The 22,503-nt window shown below is 40.5% G+C and overlaps 2 protein-coding genes across 6 annotated transcripts in view; both read left to right on the top strand.

Moving 5' to 3' along the window:
- Positions 1–111: 111 nt before the first annotated feature.
- LOC137102800 (echinoderm microtubule-associated protein-like 1) lies at positions 112–11,125 on the top strand. Of its 2 annotated transcripts, none has more exons than XM_067482674.1 (7): positions 112–1,866; positions 5,795–5,989; positions 6,634–6,763; positions 8,102–8,200; positions 8,634–8,662; positions 8,759–8,785; positions 9,062–11,125. In XM_067482674.1, exons 1-7 carry the CDS (start codon positions 1,671–1,673, stop codon positions 9,334–9,336), a joined length of 951 nt encoding a protein of 316 aa, XP_067338775.1. In that variant the 5' UTR covers positions 112–1,670; the 3' UTR covers positions 9,337–11,125. The 2 variants fall into 2 exon arrangements, with proteins under 2 accessions (XP_067338775.1, XP_067338774.1); XM_067482673.1 differs by lacking the exon at positions 112–1,866 and adding an exon at positions 2,000–4,863 and having other exon boundaries at positions 9,062–11,121.
- A 138-nt stretch (positions 11,126–11,263) lies between these two features.
- Positions 11,264–22,503, top strand: part of evlb (Enah/Vasp-like b) — a 38,960-nt gene continuing 27,720 nt past the window's right edge. For 2 of the 4 annotated variants that reach the window (XM_067482668.1, XM_067482666.1), the window contains exon 1: positions 20,835–21,467. In XM_067482668.1, coding sequence (XP_067338769.1) covers positions 21,373–21,467 — 95 coding nt within the window. In that variant the 5' untranslated portion in view covers positions 20,835–21,372. Of the gene's footprint in view, positions 11,867–11,956; positions 12,723–20,834; positions 21,468–22,503 lie in introns of those variants that run through there. The other 2 variants (XM_067482669.1, XM_067482670.1) reach the window with 2 other exon arrangements.

The following is a 22,503-nucleotide window of genomic DNA, read 5'->3' as shown; positions in this document are numbered from 1 at the left end:
TTGTTTCTACTTTTCTGCTCTGCATTTTCATTAGAGGGAGCTGGTTCCAAAATGATTTAAAATATATGAAAACATCTGAGACAGCAAGTGGGTTTTTACATTTAATGTTGTGTTCCTCATCAAGTCCCACTCACCAACAGAGTAAAATTCCCTTTCAAGGGACACTACACTATGTAAAGGGAAAGATGAATTTATTAAAGTTCCTTCAACTGTTATGCTCTACCTTCTCCAGAGGAGGTCAGTAGTCAGACAGGGTGCTAAGGGTAGGGTCAGACCCTCTGTGACCTCTGCATTTGGGTATTAATGAGGACAATACGGTATAATCATCGGTTAACTTTAAATTAGCAGTAAACATTCCAACAATCTCCCCCAACTCCTCTGTCAGCACCTTCATTATTCTCTGGCCTTTATCCATGCTCAGGTCTCAGGGAATAAGAAATGTTAATAATGTTTGGCGAGCTCTATTGAGTACTTCTCCCATTTAGACTTTACATTAAAACATGTAAGATAAGTTAATAAAATGTGACATTAAATACGTAACTAACTGATTGTTTTGACCTGTGACCCACTGATATAAGAGAATGGTTAAGTTGAAGTCTCAAAGTTGTTTGCTGTTGAAGCAAAGAGGCACTTTTCTCCTTAAACATCAAAAATGTAAACATCCACTAATATCCAGAATTCCACAAAAAAGGTTTGCTCATGGTGTGTTTTTCTATGAAGGGAGGTAACAAAGTCTAAATGCAGAGAATGGTTAGAGAAAACAGACTGGATTGGGGGGACAGGGAGATATATCACTACTCATGTTTGTCCTGTTTAAAATGTAAACAAGCAGTTACCATTACTTATTTGAATCAAAAAGTGTACTTGAAAGCATTTAAAATTTTCTAGGGAATGGAGGACTTCTACTATGTGGCCAGAAAACTTTGATAAATCAGCAAAGAGAAGCATCTGGCAGAGAAAAAAATCAATCCAACAAATGCAAAATAGACGGAAATCCAGCTTACACTGGGGGAGACCGCGATGCAATGGCCTAACTGGCTTTTCATCTGCTCCTGTTGTTTTTCTCTATTGGTCTAATTACCACATCCGGTTTATTGTCCTCTTGATGAGAGTAATTAATCAAGTTCTGTTCCCTAATCTCTGAATCTCATCATCCTTACAGTACACCAGCGCTGGCCACACCGGATGGTAGCCTGATGTAAGCTCTTTTGGGGAGTGTAATTGTGAGCTTGTCTGCAAGTTTGCATGCAACAGCAAATTGTGTGGTCCCTCCCTGCTGTGTGTTTGTGTGAGGAGTGTGTGTTTTCTCTGCACATGGATCAGTATTTGTTACTCTGTTTCCTCCTTGCAGTAGAAGCTGTGCTGTATGTTGCAGACAGCAGTTGTGCAACTTATCTTGTTTTCCATATGTGAGGCCTCCTTGACCTGATTCTACATGCTTTACAAAACACTCTCTTACACACTCTCTACAAACTAATACTCTCTTATAGTCCTGTCCTTCCCTTACCAGTGCTTCAGATGGCTTATCAGGTCCTTAATCTGTCCTCAGAATGACATCACCCACCCAACACACGCTCCTTACAGGAGAGTGGACAAGAGAAAGCGAGGGGTGGTGAACACTGTTGGTTTAGGGAAGGTGAATTAGCCCAGCATACTGTAGGAGACTTAGTATGAGCACACAGAATAACAGTGACACACTTACGGCTATGGCTGCGGGCACAGCAGAGGGGGATGCACACATGGAGGACCTGGTGGACCATGGCCTGGGGATGGAAGAGACGGCCCACAGCCTACTGAGAAGGCCCTCACCGAGGGAGAGCTTCCACAGTGACTCACTGCTGGCACCTAACACTGACTTCATGACAGGTAGTATTCTGAGAGAGTTCAGATTTTCCAGGGATGGTTCAGCCAATGGCCCTTTAGATGGTTTTATTGCTATTTTGCTTGTTTGTTTTATTTTATGGTCCTCTCCATGTAGGGTATTCAAAACCTGACAGTTCAGACAATCAGATCTGATCAAAATGATCAGACCTTAAATATGTTTTTCTTACAGTGTGTGCCAATAAACACAAACAAACTGATAGGCCTAAGTATTACCAGGCACAAGTGACCTGAAATGACCCTTTAACATGTTTTGTATTATTAAAGTCCATCTTTTTTTGGACTCAGCAAAAACTGTGTGGCCACCACCCAGAATTAACCACAAACTGGGTGCAAATACTATATGTGCACAAGTGTGCAGAGGTTTGCAAGTTTGAATCGTTGTGTTCGTATTGCTTCTGATTGATTAAAAAAACAAAGCACGTAAAGAAAATTAAAAGGTGAAGCAGTGTGAAATATCAACAAATGCAATGTATGAAAAAACATATGCAGCCCTTTTGTATTATCTGAAATAATTTAAAAATGAATGAGTTGAAAAGAGTGAATGTGGCTAACGCATCATGCAAAACTTGTCATAAATAACTGTCTGATGTATCACATGCTACACAGTCAAAGTATGGGCGTCATGGAATGTGCCTCAACTGAGGAGATTTATGGAAATGCCCTGTACCCTCAGGGGTATTAGTATCAGCGGACTAATACAGTAAGTGAAGGATCCAATGTGCACACGTGGCCTGTGTGTGTCACCATGCAGGGTAGTGATGTGAGCAGACAGATGCTGTGTCTTCATTCAAGAAACACCATCTGTGAGCAGAGATTAAAACACTACACTGCTTCTCAGCACTGTAGCTATGCCTTAATTTCTTTTTACCACTAAGATGTATAATAGGCACATGAATTTTTAGGATCTTTGTGCTTTTCTGGCTCTACGTGTGTGTGTGTGTGACTCAGAGCCACAGAGGTAGACCTGATGCATGCTTTTTTTTATAATGTGTGTTTACATTTGCATGAAACGAGTCTAGGGAGCCTGTGTGTTCTTTGTATAGCTGAGTTAGTGCAGAGATTGAGCTTTGGGCTGCTAATTCCCTTTTACAGCACTGGGATTATGTGCTATTCTAATCTCAATCCCATATGGGGTGTGGGGAGGTGGCACGAGGATGATGTCACAGCCAGGACATAAGGAGAAAAATCACAGGCCTACAGGGAGTCACAACTCTTCATGAGAGACAGATTACAGCTAGCTGCATGCTTGAAATATTATGCAGAAATTCCTCGCCCACAACAGATCATCTCTGTCATCTCCGGAGGAAAAACTCATATCTCAAAATGATCAGGCCAAGATGTAATAAACAAATCAAGTTTTTTAGACACTGTTTTGAAAAAACATAACGCCTCAGAGCATCAAGCAGCAGTTTAGTTCAGCAGTTTTTCACACCCTTCTGTACAGACACTCCCCACACCTGCCAGATAAACACACCTCTTATCAGCACCAAGCATATTTTAGACGTGGTCATTTGAATTTATATCAAACTAAGCACTATCCAAACAATGGTATAAAATGGAATATGAAATGGATGTTAAATATTTTCCATATAGCCTGATTAGTTTACACAGCTGTTTAAAGTGGCTGAAGCTGGATATTTTTACCAATTATCTTAAGCCTTTACCTATTTTACGTTTTCAGCTCCTTGTTTTACCTTTTCATGCATTTATCCACCACTTTTTAATTAATTTTGAGCTAACTATTTTAACTATCTATTACTTTTAGCTCTTTCAGCAATTAATTTATTATTTTCTAAAAATGTATCATGTCTTTCAGCTGTTTTCACAATTTATGCTAAGTGCAACACATGATGTTCAGGTGTTACTGCTAGCATGTTAAATCTATATTTGTTTTCAACAAATCAAATGTTCCATTCAAAGAAATTGGTTGAGCAATGTCAAAATCTTTCCACATACTTCCTGGAGGTGGAGAACTACCCCCTGCAGTAAAAGTACCCCTGGTTGGGAATCAGGGTCTTTGTACAAGTAAAAAGGACACACATGGACACACAGATTATGCAACTAATCCTTTTTCTCAAAATAACCTTTAACTGAAAATTGTTTGGAAATATCATTGCAACACTCCACTTCAAAAATATTTCTGGTTGTTCTTTTCAATGTTGTTGAAACATCTTGTTCTCTCTATAACAATCCATAATAAATCATGCATTGCTTTTCATTTTGTACCTACCATCCTCCACACTACTCACACAATGTGACCTGCATTGTAACCTTTGTATATCTGTAGATGTACACGATATTTACAGCAGACCAACACATGAACAGGCACCATTTCAGTTTTTATCCTGTTCTTTCCCCTCTGTGTCTAAATCTCTCATAGTGACATGAGGCTTATGTGTGGGGGTGGGGTCAAAGAGGCTCAGTCTGAGGGATTAATATTTTTTTCTGCACACCCAATACACACACACACACACACACACACACATATATGTACACACATGAACAGACAATTTAGGTTGTTGAGTTTTTTTTAAGCATGATCAACCCCACCCCCCCATCTTTACACACACTGTCAAAAGGACTTTAAGCTTTGTAATATACATCAAATCCCAGAGTGTGCCAAGAGACCACAAAAGAAACGTGAGGGGATCAAAATATCAGCAACTTCATCTCCTGCTGCAGATGACCGGATGGTGTAAACAGGGGTGGACAAACACCAGGACAGCAGCTCTGTGAGTGTGTTTGTGTCCGTGATACAAGTGGAGCAAAGGAGATGAGATCTTAGTGGACACCAGCCAGTGGATCATCAGATGGAGGGAGAGCTGGCCTATCTGACTGGAGCGAGAGGAGGAAAGAGAACCGAGAGAGTTTGCTCGCGAGAGGAGAGGAAGAGGAGAAAGACCTTTGGGGTAGTGGAGGAAGGCTCATCCTATCAACAGAGGCACCCAGACCCATCATCAGTGTCCCGTGTCTCCCACGGTATTCACTCTCCTTTGAATTGTTGTTATGCTAACTGGTGATGGCCAAGGTGTGGACGTTGGCTAGAAGAGAAACTACAATATGCTAGTGAGAGTGTTTCTGAGGGTTTGAGGGTTTGTTTACAGTACATGCTGCTATGAGATGTGTGGGTGATTTGCCATGTCCATCTGCTGTGACCCCATTAGCCTGAATTCTGCTACAAAGGAACGAAACAAATAATGTTACAGCTTTTTCATATCAAAAGAGATATATCGTCAGAAGAGATAAACCTTAGAGTGAGAGAGAAAAGAGAGAAGAATTTTACCCGGTAAATAAATTATTTTTTAAAGTTTTGGCTTTGGCATATTTTGGTGTATGTCTTCAGCAGTTCATCTTCTAGATCAGGGATTCTGAAACTAATAATAACAAAAACAACAATTTCCTCTTATCTTTTCTCCAATTTACTGAGGACTCCCTGGCACCCTCTGAAGCCATGCCCCCCATTTTAAAATCTAGGGTCTTACATGACATTTTGTTTTGTGACCTGAGGCCTAAATAACACTTTTTTTTCAACTGTACAATTGCTTCCCTTTATATTCAGGAATTTCTCTTTCTTTTACTCCGTGGTTTAAGTTTGAGTCAAATGCATATTAATTTATCTCCCTGCATGTTTCCATCACTTTGCTTGTGTATGAAGATATGCATATCACTTTTACGCTCTTAAGCATCATTTGGTTAAGACTTTCTTTCTGGCTGTTACTCTGGGATTTTTGTGAGCTGCTTCTTGTTTCCAACATAGTTGAAAGCTAGCAGTTCACTAAATTTATCAGAATCCACTGCTGTATGTAGCTTTAAACCTGTCACTCATTATGTAACTGAAAAGCATAACACTTTAGCTCTTCGGCATAAACATGTCACTAGCTATCTATCTAATTTTCGCTCATTCTCTCAGATGACCGCAGCTCAGCAGCCAGTGGCCTGGATGTGACCGACCGGCTGACCTATTTGGAGCAGAGGATGCAGATGCAGGAAGATGAAGTCCAGCTGTTAAAGATGGCTCTGGCTGATGTCCTCAAGAGGCTCAACATCTCAGAAGAGCACCAGGCGGCTGCCGCTGCTGCCGGCAGGAGAACACCCGGTGCTAAAGGTGAGGGAAAATATACAAATGCATCTAGAACCTGATCAAGAGTGATATTATTTGGAAATATTGGATATTCACAATGTATTATAGCCTATAGGCATGTTGTATTAACAGTAGTTGTTACAGAAAGAATATATACTGCTTTGCATAATTGTTTTCAACATATCTAAATGTGAAGCATGCTTGCAAATATTTACTTATTAGGCCTGAAACTAACAGTTGTTTTCATCATCTTTCAGTCTGCCAATTGTTTTCATGTTTAAATGAATTGACAGCTGTGTAGGCATTTTGCTGTCTCCACTGTCAGTCAAATCCCATTGTTTAATTTTCTAAATTGATCTGAATAAAGCATATAATTACATCCTTACACCACACACAAACACCAATACACTTGGTAAACCTAATAATAATAAAGTTCCTTCAGCTAGTACAAATTTTGTTTAGCACCAAAAGTAATAAAATGCTCAAAAACTGTATAAGAAAGTTTATAGTAAAATAATGAAACTTGTATCAGTGCAAACGATTTTTACAGGATGAATGTGCATTAAATGTTGATCAAATCTTATTTTTCTAAAGAAGATACAAGGGGATACAAACTTGAGCATCGAACGGTGCATTATATGCAAGCATATCTTGGTGTTTTCCCACAGCCAGGCCAGTGTCTTTGGCTCTGCCCTCCAGACCACCAATGGTGACCTCTGGCTCTGCCTCCCTGAAGAAGAGCTCCACGCTGCCCTCCAGCTCCACAGCCAGGAACTACAGCCCTACGCCACACAGCAGGTACCGCACTGCTGCTCAGTCCACAGGCAGTCAGCTGTGACATGGTCTCATGAGACGCTCAAATACACACACAATAGAAAAAGTGAATATGAAATTTAAGAGTAGGTCATATTCATTGTTTTAAATTTTTCTAAGCCTGCTATTACTACCTCTGAGAGAAAGCTGTCAAGTTATACACAATAGTTTTTCAGTTTTTATACTGTAAAACAAAATTGTTGATTGATTTCACCATATAAAAGAAATGGCGTTTCTCTCATCTCTGGCACATCCAGGGCAACAGGAAAGTGACTGCATATAGTATTAATGTAATACTGTTCTGATGAAGCGACTCACAGTGAAGCTTTGGCCTCAGATCTCGAGCTTTACTTCTAATTATCTAATGCGTGATAGCAATCAGCAGACACCCTCCATTATCCAAGAAACACTGCACATGGATGCTCAATAATTATTCCGACACTCACCTTTATTTCAAAGCAATAAAGCAGCCAACCATTTTCTGCACATCCCTTCCTCTCAATTGGCTTTCAAATGACACTGTCATTAATTGGCATTAGTCAGAGAGCATGATAGGTTCTCTCTGTGGTGCTGCTGTTATATCGGGGATACAGTATGCCAATAAAGCTAAATATCCATTGACTTAAGAATGTCTTGTGTTCTGTGTTAGGTTGAAGTGAAATGCATCAGTATCATCATTAATATAGTGGTGGTAATGTAATAAAATAATAATAATTGCCAGTGATCATTCCTCTTCTATCCTTTTAATATTACCCTACCTTCTGTTTCCTTCACATTTATATCTAGTTCTTTGGATTTTTATTTTTGATACCACCCTTTTTTTTTATTTGTTTTGCCTTTTTACAGTTTTCATCCATGGTTTTATGTCACCACTAAACATTCTATAGCTCTATCAGCATGTTTACAGCCAATCACCCTTTTATTTAAAAAATGAATAAAGCTTTTCAAAATTACACTAGGCTGAATTGTAAGAATAACTCATTCAGATTTTTTGGCAGTTAATGTCCAGGAAAATGTTTACTAACAAGGCAACAAATCTGAAACAGCTCAGGATGCAAACACAATTTAGAAACACATGAAAATTAAAAGCTCAAATTAAAAAACACTTAACTTCACTCATCTGAACTTCTCTTTCTTGGGTCATGTAACCTTTAACAGAAGTTACTTGATCTTTTCCGGGGGCGATTCTTTAGCAGCGATTCTTTTTTCGGATGCCAAGGACTTTGTTGCTGCCCTGATGTATAGTTTAAACTCTGAAACTGGACGATTAAAGACAAAGAAGAAGAGCCATGACCTTACAGTACTTGTTTTCTTTTTATTCAGTGGTGTGAGCCCACCAGGTAGTGTGAAGGACATTTCATGGAAGACCACAAAGTCCCGGCCCACCTCTGCAGCCCCGACCTGTAAGAAACCTCAGGAAGGGTAGGATACTGCTCTCTAATGTGCAAACATTCTCATTGTGCCTCCTGGTTCGTTGTTTGACTGTAGCTTCCAAAAATTTCACAGTATAAAGTTTCACAGTATATGAACTTTTTTTTTTACTGTAAATGTTATTTTTCTACATACATTTCTTCCAAACCAGAGCATTTACATTGATTTCAATATTTCTAACTCATAAAGTCGCAATCAAATCAAACCAAAGCAAGGTTATTTCCAACGCTACCCTACTGTTTTGTGTGAAAACACCTCAAACCACAAAAGAAGAGGCCCTTCTCAAAGCCAGTATCTGGCAACTGTTTACTCAACCTAAAACCGAAAGCGTTACTGCACAGCCCACTGACAATACGACTTCAAAAATACTGACGTTCTCCTTCTGTGTCACACTGCTTCTCTCTCCTTTTCATTGTAACTGCAGCAAGTCCAAAGAAGCTGCAGTAGGAGCAGGTAAGAGAGAGTACTTTCTCACCATCATTTTCTTTTTAGCAAAAGACTGACAGGACATTAATCTCACTTGTCTGCGTGTGTGTTCACCTGATTTAGGGACAAGACGTGTAACACACTGCAAAGGTAGGCTTCGCCCCCTGACAAAACCCAAAATACTTCACTGGATTATAATGTATTTATCTACACTGTCATAACATGCTGAGAGATTTGTTTTTGAGCTGTCATTTTATGCTCATCCTTCACTTTTACACATCTCACCATGACTTGTGTCCTTTCCCTCACCCCTTGCACCCCTATTTTTTACCCCACCTCTTCTTTGAATGTCTACACTATCTGCCCTCTAACTTTCCTTCTGTCTACTCGCTCACCATCATCACCTCATTTCACCACTTCACTTAGTGACTATGCAGATCTATCTGAGCCCCCACGTAAGAAAGACTGGGTCTTCTGAGCTTGCCAAATCTCCAGCCATGGTGCCCAACAGTGGCAGGGCCGCATCCACGCCTAACAACCCCCAGGCAAAGAGGGGCAGCAAGCCAGGGATGAGGAAACCAACCCCATCCTTTACCTTAAACCTGCAAAAAAACACAACCATTCAGAACACGCCAGAGGACACATTCAGCTACAAAAGCCCTGTCAAATCACCCAGCCAGTACTTTCAGATTTGCTACTAAGGCTGGGGTACAGAAAGAAATTAACCACAAATCTTTCCAACTTTATAAAGCTCAATAAAAACTTTAGTCTGAAAAGAACTAGATGAACTGCATGCGTAACATAATTTCCCTTTGTAATTTATAATAATTTAGCTCTTTGTGATTTTGTATTTATGTTAAGATGAGGAATAACAGCATTTGAGTAACATTTGCATCGAGAATTTCAAAGGTCAGTATAGTGTTTTATTGCGTGATTATTTATCTTAAAAGACCACAGTGTAGGCGTAGATCCAGGTCACATTTGTTTCTATTTGCATATTGTTTTACTGAACAAATGTCTTTATTGTCAAGGCTCGATTTAGTTTGGCCCTAAAGGTGTGTGTGTGTGACTGTGTGATGTAAAAAGGAAACTCGTTTGATGACAGTGAGTGTGTGTGTCACTGAGTTTTGTCTAATGCCTGTTTGCCGTCATGTTTTCAGTGTTTCTCAGTAGTTGTTATCCTGCTAACACCAAGGATGTATTGGAATCAGCTAAAAGGCTCATTCTACTTTAGGACAAACAATAAAAAAAATATGATTACTAAAAAGATTGCTCTCCTTTATACAATCTGCCACAAAGTGTGTGATGTGTTGTACCTTGATGGTGGCTTTAACTTCCCAGTGTTACCCCAAGTCCTGCACTGTCTTAGCAGACCAATCAGCCCCCTGGAGAGGAAGAAACCTATAACCCATTTCTGATGGGAACAGTCTTTTTCAAAGGGCACAAATGAAGACTCTGAGTAGCAGGATATTGCTTTAACTTATGTTGTGACATTTTAAGTTGGATAAACAGTCAAAGGTTATTCATAAACCATAGAAAAACACAGGGCCGTGCCTGGTATGACTTTTTCCAGTTTTAGTATTAATTCGTCAAGATGAGCTTTCAAAGATATTTCACAACATTTGTTATTATTAATGCAAGTTTGTTTTTATATTTGCATATTCTTGCATTGCTCCACAGTCATTTCTTTTGAAATGTCAAAAAAAATGAATCTTGTTAGTATCACATGATGAAGAGTATAAACGCCCTCCTGTGGAGATAAAAATCATCAGACCCAAGCAGGGACAACAGTGATCATCACGGAAAAGGTATCATTATGGGCGTGTTCATACATGTAAAGTCACCAAACCAACTAAATAAGTTTGGTCTACATAAATGTGAATAAACGTTTCTGCTCCCACATTGGAGGAGCAGTATGACTTCAAAGTGAACCCTCACCACTGTTTGAACATCTTGGCTAGTTAGACATTAGGGGGACCTCTTCTGGTACCAAGGCAAAACTGCAAGCGATCAGAGCCAGAGCTGCAGCCGCTGTCTGCATTACAATACAATGTTGGGACCTTTTCTATATGTATTTGCAATGCATACATGTCTTTATTTTATGATGTTAAACCTCTTGTTTGCAGTGGTCCGGTAATTCCCCAGATCTAAACAGTTCTAATTTGCAAAGCAAACACATTTATTGCATTCATGTGGAACTGGAGTCTGCATACGAGTGTGATGCAAACCACACACAACTGAAACTTTTTATTCTGTTTTAAATGTACTATGGGTTTTCTTTAATCCTTGTAAGTCATTCGAACCTTCATACAAAATATCTAAAATGACTTCATGGTAATACTTCCACGTCCTTCAAACAGTGATAGAGATCATAGTAACACAGACGATAAAACTTAAAACTTTGACTAAAATGGGTTGGAAACAATCTTCAAACTTAATTCAGATATTGCAAATGCTGTTTTTCTTTTTTTGTTTGCTGTTGAATTTTTCGTTTAATATATCCTAAGGAGGGATCAAAAAATCTGACCAGTTCCCAGGAGGAAATGCTTCAGTGGAGGTTTGACTGAGCCCCTTGTGTGGATACAGCAGCTGGCTGATGCATAGAGACAGATGTTGGTGTTGGTAGCTGGTTGGTGCTCCACGTTGACAGGTGTATGCTCCACAAAAACTGTCGTCTTTTTGTTTAGAAAGAATTAGGTTGGTCTATCTCTGCTTTTCTTGTGCCAAGGCCGTACCTGCCTGCACGGCAGTTGTGCCACCAGACCGAGGGCGCTACAGTGCAGCCTCTCCCTCTCTCCATCTCCCTCCCTCATTCTCCATCCAGCCTCCCAGTGGTTGAGGGGAGGAAAAGATGGCACCTAAAAAGCCGCTGTCAGCCAGTTCACCCGGCTTTTCCTCCATCGGACCGCGGCGTGCTGCTCTCTGAAATGGCTTCGCCAGAACCACCAGCCGCCTGACAAGACACTGAAGAACAGTTATTTATATACTGTGCATGGGACAGACCTGAAAACTGTGGGCATCCGTGTAGCATTTTCCACACCCTGTCGCCTTTCCACCCTCAACATCTGCACATCCAGCTGGCTGCAGGCTTCGCTGGCAGCGTCGCGGCTGTTATTTTATACTTCGAGCAGCTCCCTGAACGTGTGTATTACAACCGAACTCAAGGACAAAACACCGAGCTTTTATAACGTATTACTGATCTTATTCTAAGAAGAAAAACAGGAAGATGAGGTAAGCAGAAGCATGCGTTGCTGTGTTGCATAAAAAGCGCAGACGGCTGAGATTCGACTGCGCAACATGACATATTAGAGGGTCATATCACAACAAGCCAAAATATTCCCTCTGCGGGCAAATTGCTCGCTTTACTGGCCCATTTTAATCCAGAGGCACGTGGCGTGCATGTCACCGCAGCACAAAAGGTGTGCTACAGGAACACGCGCTCTATAATTGACCGGCAGGTCACCTGTTGGCCGAAAGAATATGGACCTTTAACAAGTCCATAGGGTCCTGCAGTCCACGTTTCTGCAGCTATACATGTTTTACTTTGAAGTGAAACCAGCTAACATCTGCAAGGCCAGGTCGCTCTGTGATGTGTCACGTGGAAGTTGTGCAGAAAAAGAAGGTGTTGTCATGGAAACCGGACTGCACGTGTAGAATTGTAATAAGCATTGTGAAACTTAATTGCGGCCCATGTGCGACCACTACATTTGTAGGGCAGTCGCGTGCATTTATTTATACATCTGTGTATGTGAACACGCGCACGCACGCTCACACACCTTCCCATCTGAGAAACCAATCAGCTGAGACTTTTCATTAGAGCATCCAGACACGAAAACACTGGATTTAGAGGCTGATTGTTAGAGCCTATCAGATGAAATGTTGCTGGCATAGCCCTGCCTTGCAGCCAATCAGCATCAAGACCGCCGCTCCACAAAGTGGGTGGGGCAGCAGCACTTTGCAGGAGTTAACTATGAACTGGAGGAACTCCACTCACTCTAATTGCTGCTGGCACTGATGTGTGCGTGTGGGTAAGAGTGTACGTGTATCCCAAGGTCAGAGGGGGATATTGCCAACAGTGTGTCCACAGGTTAGTGTCACTGTTTTAACAAAGCAATACTCTTGTGGCAAATGCATATCAAGCTGAGAGATTTTTTTTTAATGAAATGAGCCAAAGCTATTGAAACTAACTCTTATATGTTAAACCTTTACTGACATTATGAAATATCTTAACCACATAAACACATAACAAAACACATTAAGTTCACCATGTACTTATCGTGGAAGCGGATGCAGTACATATACTGAGGATCCGTACAACAAGTAATTATAGAAGAATTTGTGACAAGCTGTCTGCTGTTACACTTGTTACTTTACTGTAGTTCACTACACTTGTTTACTCTAGTTTTGTCTGACAGCCACTCAAACACACAAAAATTTTTTTACATAGGATGAGCCATTCTGCGCTTTATGGTGATGCTCTGTAGGTGGCAACATAGACTGTCACTCACTACAGCAAGGCAGTCTTTATATAGAGATTGTTGGCACCCTGCTGGGTGCATGAGAATGTGTGTGGTCTGTTAGTATCTGTCTCTGTCTATGGATTTGTTTGACTTAAAATACGTAAGATTTCACAGTACAGTATATTAGTCATGTTGATTGTGAATGTGTGTGTGTTAGTTTTTTCTGCTTTGGCTCATTTCTGGGGCTGGTGATTCTTTTTTTAAATTCAGTATGAAGGAGTGATCCCAGGCATGATGTTACTTCTTACTCTGAGGTTTTATCTTTCCAGTCTCCTTTTCTGCCAACTGCCCCTATCTCCCAGTTATTAATTAAAATTGATGTATTATGATGCACTTGCTGCTTTTTGTGCTAGATGCTGCCATGGCTTTTTGACTGATCTTTGGAAATGAAATAAAATAGTTAATTCATTGGGTATTGAAAAAAGATTAGACTTGATTATTAAGTTGATTAATGCCAGTTCCACTTTCTGAAACATGATCATTTGTTGTTTAATGGAGTTTTTTTGGGATTGTGAACTTGAAGTCAAACAAAACAGGCAATATAAAGTCTTCAGACTTGGAATAAGCCTAAACCTTGGAAATTTTGATGGCACTTTTGTAAACTAGTTAAAGTTAAACTAACAAGTATTAACTGATGTATATAAAACTACTATAATGCACTGATGTCCTTTGAACTGTAATTGGACTATACCAACCACAAAGCATAATGTCTTTACAGACAGATCTGACAGTTAAACATCTACTGGACAAAAATGCTGTCTACTATTTTCTAGATGCTGTTAGCTAAACAACTACTCTTTAAAGGATTGATGTGTGGTCCTGCCTCTGGCTTCCTAGCAAACCCACCTCATCCAGTTGTGTGAACTCTTTCATTATGCTGTGGAAGGGATTTGCAGGCTTTATTGATCCAGGATCATCAGTGATGACTGATGAGTATTGATGGCACCAGTTGGTGGTTTGTATGTGACCCATATGAATGGCAGCATGATTAGTAACTGCATGCTGAATTCAGGACAAGGGCAAACATGTAGAGAGAAACTCAGTTTAAGTTTCGATACTGTTTTCTACCAACACACTGTCTCATATGAGTGCACAGTATATGTATGATTTCAGTGTTGTGAAAGGTTTCAAAGAGGTTCCTGGCATGAGAGCACATTCAGCTATTACACCAACTCTGTATGTCAATACTGAGTGTGTCTAGTGCATGACCTGACATAAAACATGGGAATTTCATGTTTTATATCCATCTGCACCAAAGAGCAATGTGTGCATGGGTGGGGTGGCTTAGGGTCCTTGAACACCTACCCCCTTGGACCCTCGATGCCCAAGTGCGGTTTTCTTTCATTTCTTTTTTTTTTTGTGAATGCCTACTTGTGTTTTTACCTTTCACATAAGGTCTGTGACGTGTCTTTGCTAACAGAGGTGTAGCTGCAGCATAGGACACAGCAGCAATTGGCAGAAGTGTGTCATTATTTATCTGGATTCTTCCACAAATCCTAGGATTGCTAATTTTTTGACTGTTTACATCCCAACTTCAGGACGTCTGTCACCTTGTTAGCCTGGGAAAGCTTGTGTTAATCGTGGTAGGCAGCAGAGACAGAAAGATGAAAAGAAAAAGATGGAGGATGAAAAGGGATAGAAACTGGCTCAGGACCAGCTCAGGAGCAAGAGGGAGTCATGTAGACTAGAAACTGTTCAAGTCCAACTCACTTATCTTAGAAACTAAATCCAAATCAGTTCAAAGCACAAGACTGGAACCCGCTGTAAAATGATTGGTGCAGATACAAGGACACAGCTATCGGAGGTTGTTAAAAGTTTGTTTGCATAAAAAAAGTTTGTAGACACAGGAGAAAGTTGTGATTTCTAACTGTGTGTCCAAATGTTATTTGTGAACGTTATGAAAAAAATATTCCACTGCTGTCAGTTTACATCTAAAATGAAATAGTATGATTTGTTGTGAGATTCCTTCTTGCTTATTGTTAGAATATGAGTTGTTATAAGTTGCCAGCTTATACTTAAAATAATGTTGTTGTGTAAGGGTTTCTGCACAGCCCTGTCAGAGAGTCATGAATGCCAGCACAGGTCGGGTTTGTCTCTCAATGATCTCACAGAGCACAGCTGTTTGCTTTGAAGTTCCGCAGATGTTTTCTCTTAAATAAGCCTCTGGTAAAAAAAAGTTACTAGCTAAAGTTTTGTTCGGGAGATGTTGGAATTTGTAACAAATTCTAAATGGAAGTTATGGAGGATCATGCTGGATCATCACGTTCTCTCAGCATGACGACACTGCACTGCTTTTTATTTTCTTATTTAAAAAAATAGATCAAATGTTAGTTTTTATTGTTATGAAGCTGCATACCCATTAAAATACCATCTGATGTGTAGTTAAAGCTGCTACAATAAGTATTTTCAGGAGATGATGTGCAAACTGAATAAGGTTTATAGACACAGCCACAGATCATTTTGACACATCATTTGTTGTTTCATCTATACAGCAGTGTCGTTTACAGCTGGTTTCTGACTCCCCGTAAGTATAAATACATTCATTTGAAATATGACTAGCAATATCTATTTAAGAATAGCTTGCTCGTTTTTTTTTAACCTGCCCATATTTATTTAATATAACTTAATATAATTTGACGGCATATAATAATAAAATATTTAAATATTGCAAATTTTGGACATGTTATAGCCTTTATGTCATAAAAAGCGTTGAAGAGGCAGACAGGAAACAATGGGGACACATAGAAACGGCATGACAAGCAATAAAATCTCTCCACTCAAACAGCCAATATTGACCTTATATGACATGCACTGTAACCATTCGGCTACTAGGATGCTGCTAAACCAATTGTTGTTCTGACAAACATTGGCTACAACTATTGATTGTTGACTACTACAAGCTTTCCATGAAATAATGTTAAATATTTTCTATAGATTAAAAATAATAAGTTAAAATCAATGCAAAGTTAATGACAACATGCATAGAGTGGTAAATCTTGTTTCTGCAAAATTACAAATAAATAACACTAATTTGCAAATAATAAGAAATGTAATCAGTTACAAATAGTAACCGTATCTGCAAAAATAGAATTTCTGTCCCTGCAATATTTTCCTGTCGTGTCATTAATGTTTTAATGTTTAGGCAACTCACAGCATTTTGGTAAATACTGAAATAATCTGGCACTCATTATAACCTTGGGCCAGGTGCACTATCCTGTGCCACACAGCTGCCTCCCTGTGATGTTTGTGCAGTGGAAGAGTTTAGCAAAACAAGAATGTAGACCTGGATTTACTGGGAGAAATGTTGCCACTGAGCAAAGTACAAGCAGGAATTCAGTTTTATTTTTGCAATATATAAATGTGTGGTTGAAACTTTCCTCTAAAAGTTGCATAGTATTGTGGCATTTTTATTGTCGTCATATTCACATTAATTTTGCAAGACAACTCATATAGAAACACGTTTTTATTGGCACAGGCTCACAGACAACAGTCAACAGACAGCTGTGGCAGTCTGTTGCTGAGTTTTTCTTCCTGATGAGGGAAAAATGAATGAGCTCCCAGCGACTTCTATTCTGTACTGTATTTATATATTGCAGAAGTTGTAGTTTACAGATTGTACTACGATGGCTGCACATGAAGCTGCAGCCAAATCACATCAGTGAGACACATTTATCATAAGGCAGTCCAACGTAAACAGCACAAAATGGGGAAGGTTGATTCATTCCGTGTTAGCTGTAAGGTCATGTGTCGTGTCCCATTCTGTATATTAACGCGATGCATTCTGGTTGAAAACAGTGTGGTTTATGAATCAGGTTTATGCTCACTGAGTCGTCAGGGGGCAGAGCACTGAGGCTGTTGTACACAGACGTGTGTGTGTTTAAGAGAGAGAGAGGTAATCAAATCTTTGTGAATGAGTGGGGAATCACTCCCTCCTTTTCTTCCCCACTAAGCTCTCTGTCTCCCTTCCCCCTCGGTTTTTCCTCTGCCAGCTCCTACTAGTGTGTGGTGTAATTAAAACGATCGGCTCATGTGAGTCAGACAATGTGTGCGCATGCAGCGTGAGTATGTGTGCATGTGTGTATTTGTTTGCAGCTGAAATTCAATCCCCCAGCCTGAGAGGATGAGCTAGTCTGAGTTAACGTAGAAGAGAGGAAACGTCAGAGGTCTTTCACATCCTCTCTGTCACACCTCTGACACCCAGTTAATCCTTTTCCTTCTTTAGTTTATTTTAGCTTACTTTACCTTGTATAGCGTGACAGCATACAGGTGGATTGTGGGCGTTGAGGGGATGAAATGAATTTGATTGGATTATACAGAACAACATGTGACTGGATAATCAAACTAACATACAGTGTAATCTGTATGTATTGCACTATGACACATTTTCCTCATATTTTCACTCCGCACCGAAGATCCTGGATTAGAAGCGAAAGATTGACATTGAGGTCAAAGTGCCAGCACTGAGTTTCCATTTGACAGTACTTTGCCTATATTGGGTGAACGTTGTGGGAATAACAACTGACAGCAACTTTTGCTAAGTAAAAATCATGGACCTTATACATCCCCTAGGCACTTACCCTGATCCCATCCCAACTACTCCCATTTTTAACCATTACTCACCTAGTTCTACCCTCACTCTAAAGCAAAGTCTCAGCCCTTAAACAGCCTTTAAAGTAGAGAGGACAGGCCAAAATGTCATTACAATGCAGAAATGTAAATGCTAAATGGTAAATGGCCACTTACATAGTGCTTTTATCCAAAGCCCTTTACAATGTTGAGTCCCATTCACCCATTCACGTGCACATTGTCCTTGCAACAATGGTATTTAATGGAAATTTGTCCATATAATCATAGAAAGACGTGTACACACACACACACACAGTCACTGTCGCTCAGTCATGCTGTGTGTCAGACACAAGGCCATCCCTCCTGCTGTATGCTAATATCCACATTGTTACAGTAACATTTGGCTGCTCTCTCACACTCTTGCATGCATGTGAGAGTGTGAGATATGGACATGTGTGGCCATGAGCATTATACAGTCTGCTTCTGGGGTTTTACCTGAGAGAGAGGGGGGATGGGTCTTCACTGTGAGTGTCCTTTCACCCTTACTGTTCTGCCTCTTTCCTCTGCACCTTTTTTCCTCTACCTTTCCTCCTTTATGTTCTTGCCCTCCCCTGACTCTCTGTGTCTTGCAGATCAGCTTATCACCATCCCACCAAGCATTTAGATTTCTATCTGTTTGTCTGTCTACTCTTTTACAGTCCTTCCTCCCACCTTGCCTCTTTTTATCCCAAAATATTACTCTAACCATCATGCTTTGTAAAAACATTCTTGCTGTCTTCTGCATCTATGGATACTTGATTTTTCAGTCTCTTCTGCTCATTGAGACACTTTTTCCACTGCTCACATGGAGACCAGGGGCTTACACTCCGAGGCAATACCACACATACACACACAAACACACTAGAATATGATGGTAAACAAGTCCTTCCTTTCACGAACAGAAAATGAGAGTATGGATAAAAGACTTGATTACAAAATTAAGGAAACAATGTGAATGCATGTTTAACGTAGTTCCAACTATGGTGTTTTTGATTATGTTGTTTACTGACTAAGACATGTAAGTGTCTTTTTTTCATTTTCATTTTAAGTGGTACCTACTAACCCAATAAATTATTTTGTAGCAAAAACCACACCTTCTTACAGTTAGTAATTGGGTGCAAATTCACTGTTTGAGAGATATGTTTGGGAAAAATAATTTCACATATTTCTGTGTTACTTGGCATGTGCAGCCTTTTGGCACTTGTGCCGACAGTGCCGACTTCACCAATTTTCAATTTGCTTTCTAATCTGAACTGAAAGTTCCTTTCCAGTGATGTAATCTGGAGGCATTTTTCAGGTAGAAGTAGTACATGTACATGTACTTCTCAAACAAGAACTAAAACAAACAAGTTCAAAATCAATTGAATGCATCCTTTAAGAATGACAATATTATGTACAACACATAAGGTAGAGGGGTGTAGTTTTTTAATAAAATGACACCAAAGCCACAGATTTAAAAACGTTATTAGTGAATTGTGTTGAAAATACATCAGGTTGTTACATTTTTACCAGATTTTTTGACTTGTTTGAAAAGAAAATGAAATTTTATGGGAACCTACAGGGTGACGGTAGATAGTATATACAGCAACTGCATCCAAAACAAAGGGCAGATAGAGAGGGCTAGGCGTTACCTCAGCTTGCATGTCCATGTATTTCAATGGCTGAATATAGCAACTTTCTAACTATGTAGGAATGAAATTCTGAACTGCTCGAGTAGAAATTCTGTGGAGATGTAATGATGCTCCATTCTTGTGAGAAAGTGTGACGCAACTTATTGCAAGCAGACATTTACATCTAATTTAAAGTAAACTTTTTAAAAAATAAGGATCTCCTAAATATGTAAATCAATATCACACGGGTATAAAAACAACATAGAGCACCATTTTGTCGGCACGAAGTTTTGAGGCCAAGTCTCATTGTGCTGAGGCAAGTAAACTGCATCAAATTGCTGTGAAACTGCCATGCTCAATGCAGTCCAAAGTGATTACAGAGCCATCCATGTCATCCAACAGTTCTATAGTAAGTCCAATCAATGAAATTGCCTGCTGGCAAAACACAGCAGGAAAAATGTGGGTGATGTGAGCTGTACTAGAAAGACACTATGGGTGGGATATTTCCTAGAATGTCAGAGAATGCATCAGTAAATATCTGAGGGATTACCCAGAATCTAGCTAGAAGATTAGTGTTATGGCAGCATACCATTTACTGTATATAACTTATAATCTACATGCATCTAGACAGATGGCACAGAGCAATATGAAAGTGGAAAGTGTTGGTATCACATGCACCAATTTGATTGCCTGTTGTTTGTTGACCCACATTCTAGTGATGCACTATTTAATTCAATTCAATTTTACAGTTTATGCACATGTACAGTAAATGCATCCTTCATTCACTGTGTTCACAGCCAGTTTAGCCATTTTCAACAGAGGAATCTATTGCTTTTTTCTCTCCATCCATCCCTCTCTCTTAATGAACATTCAGTAAAAGCTGTCAGATCAGTGTGTCTGTATGTGTGTGTGTGTGTGTGTTCTCCACCCAACTCCTCCCAACCCCAGATTGCCTTTTAAAATCATATTCGAGTGAAGATGGGAACCATCAGATGAATTAAAATCTGTTGCTCCTCCTCTTCCTTGCCTCTTTTCCCTCACTCCACGAGGGTTTACGCATTGTCACCGTGGCCAATCCTGCAGCTGGGAAGGGAGAGCATGCGGGGTAGGGGAGTTGGGAAGAGGAAGAAACAGGAGGGATGGAGAAGGATGAAGAGGAGGTAGAATAGGAGGAGGGGCAGGACCAGCAACTTCAGGGACAGACGGCCCATTGCTTTCGTCACAGCTGGGAGGGGGAGGATGGGGAAGATGGAGGGAGGATGGGTGGGTGGGTGTGAGTGTGTGTGTGTGGGGGGGGTAATCCAATGAGACAGAGAGAGGAGAGGCAGTGCAAGGGCAACGCCTCACAGCACCAGGAATCTCTCTCTCTCTCTCTCTCTCTCTCTCTCTCTCTCTCTCTCTCTCTCCCCCCTCTTTGCTCTCTCTCTGAAGCATAAAAACCAGAGGACTCTCATCTCCCATTCAGTCTCCCCCTGTATTTGGCTGAGGTCTTCTCTCATATTTTTAACCTCTTTTTCTCCCCATAGTTTAATATTTCTCCTTCATTTTTAACTGTTTTTGCTTCTCTTCAAACTAAAGGATGAATTAGTGACCAATACCAGGGTTGGTTTTCTTTCTCCTGTGTCTTTAGGAAGCAATATCGTTTCTGGAGTCATCTTTGTTCTTGTGCTCACAGCTGCTGAGTGCACAGTGGCTGCTAGTGGGGAAATAGGTTAGTGTGCCTGTTTGATACCAGGCAGCAGAGGTGACTGAATGTTCGGTACAAAGAGAAGATGAAGAGGAGGGGAATACCTTCTTGTTGGTAGCATTCTGTAGCCCTAGGACCATCTGCTGAGAAGGTTACTGGGGATGTTTCTGCTGAACTCCAACTGTTACTGACCGTTTTAGCAAAACAGCTCAGGACAACGGGAAAAGCTGCCAACACAACAAATACAGACCTTTTCCCCCCATTTTTGTATTCGTGGAGTGTGTCTAACCTGTGTGTTTGCTGTGTTTGGACACCATGGACATCAACCTCCAGTCACACCGATTTTACTTCCCACAGATCTACTGTGCTGAACCAGGAACTCAGCCACAGGTCACTGAATTCAAAGTCAGGTAGGCTTCCAAGGTGTTTTTGATGAGAGATCCATCCTAAATGGTGGAGTCACTAAGATGTCTCTATTTGCTTTTGTCAGCATCAGCTGCCTTTTAGATCCACCCAAGATTTAACGTCTCTCTCTCTAGGTCCCCCTGCTCCTGCAACTGCTACATATAAAGCATTTCTGTGCTCTGCTGTGAGCAGCTGGTTGTCTTTGCAGGGGATGGGCTGTGTGTTAATGTGTTAGCTAGCTGTGCAAAACAGTGGCTCCTGGGAGGAGCAGAGGGCATTGATTTCCTACAAAGGAGCTTGCCAAGTTTGGACAAGAGGGGTGACAGCACTGCATTTGTGTAATATTTACCAACCAGGGCCTTTGGTCGCCGTAGCCCTCTTTTTGACTGCCTCTGTGGCTCTTTTGTTTTCTGTATTTGTGCCTCTCTTTCTCTCTTCTTCTGCTACTCTTCTCCAATCAGCGCTCAAAGCGCACAGGGTGGCTTGTTGCATCCACAGCCGACGCCTGCTTTCATGGTTGCAGAGCGCTCAAAGACGCATGCTCAGATATGCAACAGCTTCTCTGCTCTTTGTCTTGTCTTGTTAAGATTGTGCTGGATGGAGCTGTTGCATTGAGGTATGCCAGAACTCACACCCAACGCTGATGGGGGGGACAACCAAGACATGGTTGTCTTTTCACTCCAGTCAGGCGAATGTTACTATTTTTGCCATATGTTCTTGTTATCCATCACTGTCCATTCATCCATCCATCCATCTAGCTTTTCTCCATAGCTTGATATGTCATTGTAATCCAGTGTGCGATATGTTTGACGATTCCTCCTCTTACAGCTCTGATTAGTGCAGCTTTAAGGACTCAGCTCAAGTGTTGCCACATTAAGCAGCTTTTAGCTTGGCCAGCTTGCTTCAGGCTGGAGCGGCTTTGTAAGGCCACAGTGTGTCAGTATCACAGCCTGGGCGAGCTCCCTGATAGAACCATAGAAATCTGAGGGCATTCATGTTAGGGCAGCATCATCAGGAGAAAGAGAGGGAAAAAAGAAAGTA

This window comes from Channa argus, chromosome 17, assembly GCF_033026475.1.
Source record: "Channa argus isolate prfri chromosome 17, Channa argus male v1.0, whole genome shotgun sequence".
NCBI lineage: Eukaryota > Metazoa > Chordata > Actinopteri > Anabantiformes > Channidae > Channa > Channa argus.
Note: the sequence above shows the minus strand (reverse complement) of the source record. Positions and strands in the feature narration are given on the sequence as shown.